This window comes from Brugia malayi (genome assembly GCF_000002995.4).
Source record: "Brugia malayi strain FR3 genome assembly, contig: Bm_v4_ChrX_scaffold_001, whole genome shotgun sequence".
Classification (NCBI taxonomy): Eukaryota; Metazoa; Nematoda; class Chromadorea; order Rhabditida; family Onchocercidae; genus Brugia; species Brugia malayi.
Window position 1 is genome coordinate 1,369,947 of NW_025062479.1, and position 13,277 is coordinate 1,383,223.

General features: G+C 24.9%; 1 protein-coding gene across 2 annotated transcripts; it reads right to left on the reverse strand.

Annotated features, from left to right (window-relative positions):
• Positions 1 to 2,790: 2,790 nt before the first annotated feature.
• Positions 2,791 to 9,682, reverse strand: Bma-ilcr-1 (Uncharacterized protein; the record flags this gene model as incomplete). Of its 2 annotated transcripts, none has more annotated exons than XM_043073226.1 (13): positions 2,791 to 3,442; positions 3,830 to 4,038; positions 4,195 to 4,301; positions 4,503 to 4,687; positions 5,237 to 5,327; positions 5,599 to 5,746; positions 6,192 to 6,442; positions 6,687 to 6,731; positions 7,122 to 7,254; positions 7,799 to 7,917; positions 8,650 to 8,832; positions 9,337 to 9,361; positions 9,566 to 9,682. In XM_043073226.1, the coding sequence occupies 13 exons, from the start codon at positions 9,680 to 9,682 to the stop codon at positions 2,791 to 2,793; spliced, it is 2,265 nt and encodes a 754-aa protein (XP_042929160.1). The 2 variants fall into 2 exon arrangements, with proteins under 2 accessions (XP_042929160.1, XP_042929159.1); XM_043073225.1 differs by having other exon boundaries at positions 4,497 to 4,687.
• Between the last annotated feature and the right edge of the window lie 3,595 nt (positions 9,683 to 13,277).

A 13,277-nucleotide genomic window follows, 5' to 3' on the forward strand; every position in this document is an offset into this window, starting at 1 on the left:
TTTCCTCCTTCAATTTCTCCCCCATTTACCATACTATCAAAACTCATTTTTCTTAATTCTCTGAAAGTGTGTTGTCTTATTGATAATCTAGAAATAACTATTTTACAATTATTCGCATTACCTAATGAAAACGTCACTTTAAATTAAATTATATTCTTTGATTCTCCAATAGGAATTGCTTATTCCATTTGCAGCTGTCATTATGAACTGAATTCATTTTCATTCCAAGCAAAACACAAACATTATTTTTCAGAATATCTAAACGAAAATAAATTCATTACAACCAGTTATTAGATTATAATTAAACATTTTATCATCCTCGTCGAAAGAGCAAAATTGTGATTTTTCTTTTCAAATAATCATTTATGATGGTAAATGGTTCGATAACAATTAATCCACGTAATATTTTTGATAAATTATATTCTTTTTTAAAAAATAGCTAATCAATTAATTGTCTGTTTTTGAAGAATTCTAAAATTTTTGCATCTATTGGCACAAAAAAGAGCGAAATTTCAATAATAAAAATTGTTTTAGGTGAAGAGAGAAACAATTAAAAAGTTAAGTTTGAAAAACTTCAGTAGTATAATTCGACATCAAATGAATTTCAGTTTTATTTAAACATTGTTTTTTTTTTTTTTGTTGTTGTAAACTGTAAAATTATTTGACCATTATTACTCTTCCGTTCCTGAAATTTATTTGTTACATAGGTGCTGAATAGTTATGATTTGTTTTAAGTTCCTCTAAAATTTAAATTGTCTCATCATATTAATTCAACTTTTTATCAAAAATCATAATTCACGGTGATTTCAAATTCACTGTCCCATTTCTTAATTTATTTCATCTAATCAAATTATTCTAAATAGTTTAATCTACAAGTATATATTTCCCAATTTTCCGCTGCATATTTTTTTACTTATTTGTTTAATCTTTCAGTATTTAATCCATAAAATTGAAAAAAAAAATACTGATTAAAAACGTATGTTCTAAAATTAAAAAAAAGAAAAATTTGCTAAAAATTACAATAATAAAAAAAAAAATTGTTGGGAAGCAGAAAAAAGAAATTTAAAGAAAAAAATTTTGTGGAAAGCGTAAACTATGCCAAGCCAATCATCTGTCAGCTAGCTAATGAGAACAGATGAATCGTTCAATACCAAATAAATCATTCGTATATCAATGATAAGAATTGACAACGCAAGATAAGTCATTTGCTAGTTAATGATAACTACAAATAACTTGATAACGGGTGATTTTCGTAGTGTCGAACAAATCATCCGTTAGTCAATGATAACAACAAACACACTATTATTTCTATTTCGACATTAAATGAATCATTTTTCTCTATCAATTGTCAACTACAGTTCTATTATTCTTTTAATTTTATTTTGGAATTAACAAATTCATTTGGTTAATTGAAGCCAAATCACTTTTTTAAATAGAATTTTTCCTCACTCAAAAATATTTTTTAATTGTTATGTTAATCGCTGTAGCACTGTGAATAATAATTGGACCAGATTTACATGGATGGAATTTGAAATTTGTTGCTTCTTATTATTTTGATACCAACAAAAATCCGCTAAAATTGGAAACAGAAACGGTTCCTGATTGCTAATGGCTGAAATTTGATAAATCTTCCGAAATGTTTTTAACCCTAATTCATTATCCAATTCTTATAATCTGTATTACTACTAGCCAGTATTTGGCGAGATTCTTATAAGGTCGTTGGAATTTCAATGATATAGCATTCATTTTTTAACTCCATTACGTTTATTATTTTTAATATTATAAAGTAACACTTCGTTTAAATTCCATGGAAGTTTCACATTTGTATAAAACCTGAACTTATGCCTTATAATTAAATTAATCTGAATTGTAGCCATCTCGTTCTTAATTATTCAGCAATTTATGCATGATTCTATGCTGATCAATGGAAATGAATCATCACATTATTTACCTATGCGAGTTATTTATTTCATCAACTGATAAATTCATAAAAACAAATTTTATGAATAGTTTAGCAAAGATTGATATGTTCAATATTTCCTTGCAAATAAAAGCATTTATTTTTATCAAATTTTATGATATCAATTATTAAAACAAAATTATACAATTTTGAGCATTTTGTTGACTGTTACAAGAAATCAAAATAAAATCAATAACAGAGGGAAAAAACAATTTTATACATTTCGAGATCAATTGATTTATCTCAATAACAATAAACAACAACGATGATAATATCACAGTAGCTATTTACAATAACAAAAAATCAAACTTGCAATAATGAAATGAAGTATTTTAATAAAATGAGGTTCAATTTCATCCAGAATATTTTTTATGTGAAATATTTTACATCAAAGTAAAATAACTTCACATTAAATTAAACTAAATTAACTTTCTATAACGTAGAACTTTTTTTTTTTATTACAACAATAAGAAATGATTAATTAACCGTAGAATTAAAAGATCGCTGCAATTAAATAACTAAGCTTTATGAGTAGAAATGCGAACAATGAACAATGATCCGATCAAAACTGATCGGATCATTGTTGCGCGTGCTATAATAAATAAAGGAATAATTGAAGAGTTACATTTTGTTAACAAATATTAATAATTTTTTCAATGATCACTTCTTTTTGTTGTGTTAAAATTTAAAAATACTTTGATTAAAATAAAATTTCTAAATTTGATGATTTAATTCATATATTGTTTATAGTTTAAGTGAAGATTTTAAATAAATGAGGCAAATTTGTACACATATTACAAGGCTATCAAAAAAAAAAATTAATTATAAAATTAGGTATTTGTAATGTCTTTTCCAGAAATGAAACCGGAATCATGTCCATCACTGCTAATTTTTTTCTTAGACAAATTACTACCATCAGTGATCGGAAAATTATTTGACTGATCAAATTGATCTGTTATGTTATGCGCTTCATTGACATTATTGTCGGCTGTTGCAGTAATTTGAATTTGTATAACATCTGCTAAGTTTTCTGATTCCGGAAGTATTTCAGAGGAAGCGACTGCTACACTTCCATTACCGTCATCCGGTAATTCAGATAATATTTTTGACTGGGTCAATATTGATAGCTTTCTCTCATCATTATTCTCGGATTCCTCAATAAGTTTATCCGTGCTATGTGAGATTGAAATTTGATTTTGTTTATCAATAGTTACTGATCGTGCTACACGCCAATGAGTGTTAATGAACCAGTTTGAATCATTTTCCAACATTTTTGACGTTTCCGTGACAACGTCTATTAATTTTGCGTATACTGAATTATATACAGTAATTCGTAAGTCATTTTTAGCATCAGAATTGATTAAATTAGAAATTAATGCGGCAGTACTGTCGGGAATAATATATTGTAATGAGCAGTTTAATGGTGGTAGAACGAATAAAGGTAACGTATATTTGAATCGAACTGATATTACTGATGAATGCCTGAACTGATCAAAAATAAAACTAAATAGTTTAAATTTAAAACAATATTTGAATAGATTCATAGATTTTTCATTCTTTGATGAGATTAATTAACAATCGTTTTTTTTTTTTTTTTTTTTTTTTTTTTTTTTTTTTTTTAGTTAAGTCCTAACAGCTTTTCTATCCATAATTTCAAAAAATCTCATCAATATAACTATGAATCAAAATTTATAATGTTATTAAGAATTTGTTAGTCAAATTTAGTGATGTTAACAATGATGATATTATAATTATGATAATTTAACTTACTAAAATAATCGGCCAATTCCAGTTATGTGAAAAATTCTAAAGAATTTCACTGATATAACTAATTTGAAAAGAAAAAAAAATCATTCATAGGTAGCTTACAGTAATGCTTGATCAATTTGCTTGTCGAATAAACCATCAAGTGGTTCTGGATCCTTTCGTTCAATGCGATATTCGTGTTGTATCTTACATCGATAATGGTAATATGCTCCCTCAGAATTGATAATAATCACTTTATCAGCATTCAAAATTGACACAGTGATATAATCCAGAAGGTTGCGCTCAATTTCAGTTATATCCCAAACATCCAACTGGAAATTCATTTTTGCTACTTTTTAAAATAATAGTTCAAATATCTTATTGTTAAATTGATTTAATTAGACTTATGAATAAGTTATATATTTTATCAAACGTGCATTTACGTTTAAAAAAATATTGTCAATAAATTTAAAAAATACACGACTCACATGGACATCGAAATTAAATACGTTGCGCAAATATTCCGCAAAGAATAAAACACATTTATCATGTAATAAACTATCATGCGAATAAATTAGTAAAATATTAAGTCGTGCTAAAAATAAATTATTAAATTAATGCTTTTTTTTTTGAAGAGTTTATTTGAGGTTTCTAGAAATTTCATAATTAAACGAATATATATATTTTTTTAATTTCCAAGAAATCTTAGTGTTAAATTGTTCAATAAAATACATAATAGATATCCAAGAGAGGAAAAAGAAAAATTTTGAAGTTTAAAAGGAAATCAAACCAATACGAATTAAAGGTGTATGAATATTGGATGATATTGGCAGGGTTGTTGAATGTGGTCGATCTGTTACAAATCGTATTCGTATTGCTTTATTAGCTAATCGACGGCGAACGTGATATAAGTATAAAACATAAAGTAGAAAAAATATCATCAAACTTATAATCAAAAGCATTGATACCAATATTATTGTCCTGTAATGAAATTAAATTTGAAAGTTTAGAAACAAAAAATTATCAAAAATAAACTTTAATTCAACACCAAAAATTTTACGCATAACGACAAACGACTGTGCAAATACTAAATTGCGTCAAGAAAATCGCACCCAAGAAATGAATATACTTGCTAAGTATCATCATTTCAATTTGTTATGACGAAGTGATCTGCGAGAATAAATTAAAAGTTTGAAATAATTTTCCAGATTGAAGTAAAGTGAAAGAGGTAAGATGTCTAATTAGATGATTCATATTGAAATTAAAATTTCCATGGATTTCATTAATACAACAAGGAATGTCTATTAATCAAAAAGAATTTAATTTCAATAGATAACTTCATCAAGAAGGTAATTTAAATGAAATAATTGGAAAAGAAGTTAATATCACTAGTTTGCATAAGGAAACTAATGATGAACAGTATATAATTTTGTGATATTACTCTTAACCAGAAAGTAATTTGGTAATATGAAATAAAAGTTACAAATTTATTTTTTACATTTTAGTTGTGAAAAAGATTTCAATATTTACCATATATATCCGGAAGCACTCTGTTTAGCACGAAAAATTAAAGTAGCATTTTGTTCCAATCCTGGTACAATAATCAATGGTTTTTTCACTCCTGAAATTACGATTAAAACTTTCCGTAGATTTCAAAAGCCTTTTCTTATATGAAATTTTATAAGTTAATTGTAAGAAAATGAGAAAACTTAATTCAAAAATTCGTGTTTAAATTTAATTAAACAAAATTCCTTTTTTTTTTTCTTAACAGATTAAAATTCTAATATTATAGAAAGATGAAAATTCATTCACATTTGGAACATTTAAAAAGTAATCCAATCAACAATAGTTTTCCTTTCATTAATTTCAATAATATCATAAATTAGGCTTACTTTGAATTCGAACTTTATGCCAATCGGCAGCAATACAGGAACATACCATTCGATTATCAAACGGACTAGTGCTTAATACCGGACAAAGACAACGACCATCACGAGAACGCTCGATCGGTATAACAGATGGCATGAAATATTGATCAACCTGAAGAAGGTAACATTTTATTTTATTTATTTATTAGTTTTATTTCTTGTAAACAAATGAAAAGTACAGGGCAAACGGTTTCTTATTCAGTACATTCCAGTAAAAACGGTTTTCTGTGCCAAAAAGAAGTAGGATGAGTGGATATATATATGTGTGTATGGGTGTGTACAGTAATCGATTTGACTTCAAAACTTAAAATGATAAAATTTGTGATAAAAATTTTTACTTAATATTATAATATTAGCGTAAATGCTATAGTGGAAGAAAATTTACTGACATGACAAGTAGCTTTCAAAAAAAAAAATCAAAAATTTTCAAAATTTGTATCAGTTGAAAGAAAAAATTTTTAATTATTTATTTACTAAAAGAAAAAGAACTATTGATGCTTAATTTAATTATCTAAAATACAGAAAATTCTTTTTTTTTTTCTTTTTTTAAATGGTACCTCTAAATCGGTAAAATTATACTGGCCAAAAAGGATAGTTTGATTACCAAAGTATTCCATATACATCAATTCAACTGGTACCACTGCACTATGAAGTAACTCTAGGCCACTTTCATCCTTCAATCGTACTTCATAACCTTCGAAACAGTAATGAGGTGGTGCGCCAACAAATTCAACTTGAATTGTCCGTGCTAATGGATGCACTAAAATACGTCGAAATCCGCCAGTCCATCGTGATGCTTGCAAATTTGCTAAACGAAATTTATTATTAATTTTAAAAATTCATAGATGTAAATATCAAAAGAAAAAATCCATTGAAAGTGTGAAAAGTAATGATTTTTTTTTGTCGAAAAAATGTTTTTCATTTAAACACTTACTCGCATCAACTTGTGTAATTCTTATTTGATTAAAATTTGAAAAAAATTGAGTGCTAGATTAAGTTGGAACAAATTGAGTATATGATTAAACTTTCAAAAAAAAAAATAAATAAATTACATGTTCGTTTACAATCGTGTTCAGTTATTGTATCATTGTAATAATCTAAAAAAAAGAAAAGAAAAACAACTAAGATTAAAATTATATAAAATGTGATTAGATAAATTTCTAAAGTTTAATCGTAAATTTCATTTCTAAATTTGGACATAAAGATTTCTTATTCATCCACCGCATCAAATTTTTCCAAGATAAATTTCTAAAAAAGAAAAAAAAAATTATCCCTGATTTTGATTACTGAACTATTTTACTAAATTGATTTTGTTAATTATAATTTCTTTAAAACTCTCATACCTAATTTCAGTATTTCTTCTCGAAATATTGCTTCATTGCTATCGGTTTTTCTTCTTTTTTTTTACACCAGTTGAATGCTCAGAAAATTTCTTTAAAAAAATAAAAGAAAAATACAAACAAACAAATAAACAAATGAATATTTACCGGGATGATGAGGCATCAGAACATGCTTTCGAAGAATTCTTGTATGATCTTTTCTCTTCGATAAACTTATCAATTTAATATCATAAGTTTCGTTAAATTCAAATAAACTTTCGGAAGCAAAATGAAATCGAGGCTAAAAATAAATTAATAACTGTTACTCGTTACTAGTTATTTAAGAGTTTGCAACACTCAACTAATGCTAATATATTTCCAAATTAATTCTTGAACCTTCAGCTGTTTTCTTTCATTGAAGAATTCAATATTTGAAATTCGAGTGGCATTACTTCTTGCAAAAAAAAAGTCTCAAAACTGAATTTCAAAACTTCAACTGCATCTAAATCTTGTTTTTCAAAAATTTGAAATGTAAAGCATTTTTGAGGAAACAATTTCGAAGTTAACTTTTTAAATCAGAAATTAAAAATGAATTAAAAAAGATAATTAAATTTAGTCTCGAAAAATTTTAAAAATGAAATATCAAGAATTTTGGAGGAAAAACAATCTCAAAGTTAGTTTTTAAATTAAACATTTTTTTGAAAAAAAAAAAAATAATAATTAGGCAGAGTTGCCTTCTTTTTTTTCAAAAAAAAAGAGAGAAAGTATTTAATCTGCTTCAAATGAACAAAAAAAGATGAAAAGAAAAAATATATAATTGTAAATAACAATAAAATGAAACAAACCACGTTAGCAATTAAATTACTGTTCCAATTAGAATTTGAAATATCAAAATAAAAGCATGACCGATTTGATGAGGCATCTTTAATTTCCAGTATAAATCCTAATAGCAATGATGTAAAATCTGCAAATATTTTATGATAGGAAGAGACAGAGAGAAAAAGAAAAAAATTGTTAATTAGAAATTGAATTTTTTTTAGGAAGCTAAAATTTGTATTCTTTTTCCGAACTTGAAAATATGATGAATTTATTATAATTTGTGATTTATTCCCCCAGATATCATCAATTGGTCATTAACTTTTTTCTCGCTACTTTATTTAACACCATGAATACAAAAAACAAACAAGAATTTTTCAATTCTGTAAATATAAATACTGATTATTCTTCCCTTAGAAAGGGAGAAAAAGAAAAAATTTGTTAATTATAAATTGAATTCCTTTTTTTTTTTTTTTTTAGCAGGGACTAAAATTTGCGTTCTTTTCTCGAACTTGAAAATATTTTAATAGCAATATCATGCTAACAATTTAGGATTGGTAAACAACTATCTACTATTTTCTAATTTGAATGTGATATATCATCGTTATTAACATGCAACAATTTTGGATATTTGAAATAATTGGCTAAAATTGTATGATATCGTTCATTAATTTGTTTAAATAACTGGTTAAAAATACCACAAAAGAATAATGAAAATATCAGTAAGTGATGGAATTGATCAAACTATTTCGACAATTTTAAGTGGTACGGTCGATAATCAGTGATAATTATCACTAATTAACAACCATATTGATTATTATTGTTGATCATAATTAATTTGTTGTCATAAGTAAATTTATGCTGAAAGTGATAAACGAACTATTTGGAGGTAATTGCCATGAGATATCAACAGATAATTGATAAGTTTGCTGAGCATAACGGGTAACAACACGGGCAAATGGTTCCACTCGAATGTCATGCGCATATGTTATCGTTGTATTGGTTACCCTGCCAATATTATCGTTGTTTTCGTTGATTGTTATATTTCTATCATCGCATTTTACTAAAATAATTAATAATATAATTATTGATATTTGTTACTTAATTAATTATTTCATTTAGAAATAGATATTTATAGCAGTGATATAATGATAATATGATTTATTTATTAGATTGAATACTGATAATTCGAATTGCTTAAACTCAGGTAAGCAATAAATGTGTCAACATTATTGCTGATTGTTTTCAGAAACGTTATACTACTATGCTTCGATACTAACCGACTTGTTATCATACTAACATATTACGATAATATATGATCAAATGGGAATTTAAGTTTAAATTTGATCATTTATGAATTCTGCCCCAGCCGATCACATATATCATTTATGAATTCCGATTAATTCATACATTATCTTTCATGAATTTCTTTTAGCTAGATAACAATGCAATATTAGCATTTTTCTATTCATCATAAACGGAAAAAAGATATATCATTTCTCATGAGAATACAATGTATGCATTTCCGGAATTTTTAATAAATATGTTTAGAAAAAGATTATCATACCTGAACGGACAGTGCATGTGAAATCCTGAAAATATTTTTCGCATTATCTAAATTATTCCTAAGTTTTCAAACAGGAAAAATAAAACTCGATCAATCTCAGTTAGTTTAAATCGAGATGATTTGTTAATGTTCTCTTTTTTTTTTTTTTTTTGAAATTAATCAGTTCATTCTTTCTTTTATCTTATCATTTTAAATTTGAATTTGAAATAGATGATAATTAATTGATTACCTTATGATTGTAATCAGCACAATTGTCATGAAATAATGGATTAAAATCAATGTTCACTGATTTAACAAGAACAATAATAGCAATTACACAGCTGATCACATCAATACAATATGCCATTCGATTGATTCACTGATTGTTCTGATTTTTTTTTTCTTTTTTTCGTTATTTTAAACAGTTAATTAATAGTGACAATAATATTTCCAGCTGATAATGATAGCAAATTGTAATGATAACAGTAATGATAGTAATTAGTGGTTTTAATGATGATTGTTCCGAGAAAAAAAAGAAAAAAGAGCTAACAGCAGATGAATGCTACGAAAATAATGAGCTACACTCAACTAAAATGTGAAAAAAAAAAGTTTTTTTTTTTGATAAAATAGTTGAAGTGGGAGAATGTTTGATGTTAAAAATGTTCTTTTTTTTTTTTTCGTTTCTCGTAATTTTACTGCCGTATTATTCAGTAATTCTTTGTCTAGTTTTAGTGTATTAATTATTACTATTTATTATTATTATTAACATTATTACTTATTATTATTGCTATTATTATTATCGTTACTAGATGACTGTGGAAATAATATTTAATAATAATGATAGTAGTGGCAATAACAATTATAAGTAATAACGAACACGATAAAAAGAAAAATCAATTTATAACATTTTATTTAAGTATACATATATAGGTGCATGTGTGTGTGCTTATGTTTACATTGCACACTCATATTATGGTATAATATTTTATTAAATATGTTATAACAGATATGAATATGTGTACATCTATGCACTTTATGTATTTATTATATTTGAAATAATTGATTGGAGAATGAGAAGAAAAAAAAAAAATGAAAAAATTGAAAATATAATGGACACCAAATTATTTAAGCATTAATTTTTATGTTTTAAAAAAGAGTAAAAAGATAAAATGAGAGGGAAAAGAGCGGAAAGAAAAAAAAAAGAACTAAATGAAGTAGTAAAATTGTTATGAAGTGAAAGAGATGTTGAACATATAACAAATTCAAATTTGAGAAAAAGATGAAAGAGATGAAAATTAACAGAAAAGAGAAATTGAAAAAAAAAATGGGAAAGGAAAAAAAAAGAAAGTTTGAAGGAATTGTAATCAATTATAAGTAGGTTTAAGGCTTATATGAATTGATTATTTACTTGAAAAGATGTGCTAAAATTACACATCAAAATGACCTTTGAAAAAAAAGGATGGGAGAGAGAGAGAGAGAGAGAGAAAAAGAAACAGAGAAGAAAAGAGGGAGAAAGAATTAAAATGATTAAAAGATGAAAGGAAGGGAAAGAGAAATAAAAATGAACTTTTCATAAAAAATTTTGAGAAACGAGAAGACATAAACATAGAGAGACGAAGAGAAGAAGGGAGAGGGAGTAACAGAAGAAAAAAAAATGAAAAATGAAAAAATGATGAATCGATTGTTTTTTTCCCTTTTATTTTCGCATTCATTGCAAAAAAAAAAAAAGGAAAAAAAAAAACAAAAACAGAAAAACGAATCATTTTTATGGATACGATAAAATGTTTAAAATTTCGTGAAGTATATACTATATGTATATATTTTAATCAAATTAACACACCTACATATATGTGCTTAAATATAAATATTGAAATAATAAACTTCAAAAATTATATTCAGACAAACCAATTTAACAAATTAAAAAAAAAAAAAGAGAGAGAGAGAGGGAGAAAAAAGAAATTTGGTTTCGAAATTTTGTTAACGACAAATAAAACGCCTCTTTTTCAAATGCGAAAAGTAAACAGAAGCGACAAGCCAGTAGGGTAACACCAATGTGAAAAATGCATCCAAGCATATTTTGTGAATATTTGTTTAATTATATCGATGTTTGAAAAAGTTTCCATGGTTTGCATATTACTCATCAAATAATCAGCTTTTTTTTTCAAAAAAAAAAAAAAAAATTAAGTCACAAATGGGACAAAATGCTAGAAAATCTTCCTCTCTCTTTCTCTTCTTTTCGTTTTTTTCGAGCGATAGATGTTAATTGTATCGTTATTAATAATGAAATATTTTAATTATGTTTTCAATTTTCTTTTTCCTTTTTTTTTCCATTCACAGATACATGTTTGTTTGTTTGTTTGTTCTAAATTCTTCAATTTATATTGTAATATTGTAGAAATTTTACAAAGGAAAAAGTTAATTTGAAACATTGATACAAAAGGAATGAAAATCATTATTGTTTATCTTAATAATATAAGTTCTAAAAATTATATCTTTCAACAGTTTTTTACTTAATATTTGAAATATTCAAATTGTTGAATCTATCATGATGAAAAAGCACAATTAACTGAAATGATAAAAGATGAAAAAAGAAAAAAGAAATAATGTTGGAAAGGAGCTAAATTATCAAAAAGAACGAATAACATTGATATCAGAAAACTTCCACAATTTATAGATAAATGAAATGATTGCAGTGATAGAAGTTTTTTTAAAAAAAAAAATAAGAAGTGAAAAAAAATGGTTAAAAGTAAATGGATTGATGATAATTTAATGCATTTTCAATGATTTGTTCAAAGCAAAAATGAATTTTTTTTTTAAAAAAAGAAAGGAAAATTTGACAATTTCTTTCTTTTCTTTATAAATAGTATTTAAAAAAAAAAAAAAAAAAAAAACGAAGTATACACAGGTTTTGTAAACTTTTTTTTTGCTTCAATCAAGTGATTTCATTTTTTTTCTTTTTTTTTTTGTTTCACCCTATAGACACAAGGCAAAAAAAAAGTTGAAACACTTTTAGAAATTTTTAAAAAAATAAAAATTATCAGAAAATTTTTACTGGTTAACATTTTAACTCTTTTTTTTTTTTCACAAGTGATGAAAAATTGAAGTGTTTTTAAGTATTCTCTGTAAATTATTAAAATACCGGAAAAAATTTTCATTTCTCCGTTGCTATCCGAAATATCTTGAAATGAGCATAAGTTGGATGGCTTGTATAATTGTAAATACCATGGCAACCGAATTATAATAAACATTTTCAATCAATTTATTCGTTAGCATTTTACATCGTATCATATCATTGTTCCAATACGAATCATTCGTTTCTTTCATTTTTTAATTCTTTAAAATGATTTATGTTATTAATCCTTGCTTAAGAAACAGAAAAAAAAAAAGGGTTTAAAGTTTATTAGTACACATTGATTGTTGAAATAATAATTTTTTTTTTCCCTTTTTGAAAAATTAAACCTTCTATATTAAAATTTTCAAAATAATCAATTTAAGAAAAAAGGTAGAAATTGATGCTTTTTAATTTTTCTTAGCTAATATATGCTATTATTATAGGTATTACTTTAATTATGACATGGATGAAGTATAATGGAGAGTATAATGTCAAATATTTTAATTATGAATTATTTAAAAGAAATTTATAAGAAAGTATTTTAGTGAAAATTTTTTAAATTAGTTAGAAAAAATAAAAAAAAAAAAAACAATTTCCATTATTTTCCTGCTTTCTTATAGTATTTCTGAGAAAAAATTTTCCCAAATTAAAGTTTTACTGAAAAGGAAAAATAAAAAAATAAGTGAAAAAAAGTTGAAATATAATGATAATTAAGCTTTTGTGAATGAATTTTATAACAAAAACTTCAATGAAAATTTTAAAAAATAACATAAATTTTTTAATGTACAATTTATGAATTAAAAAAATTAAATTGAAAAAAAAAAAAAACGATTGAACAAAATGTATCATG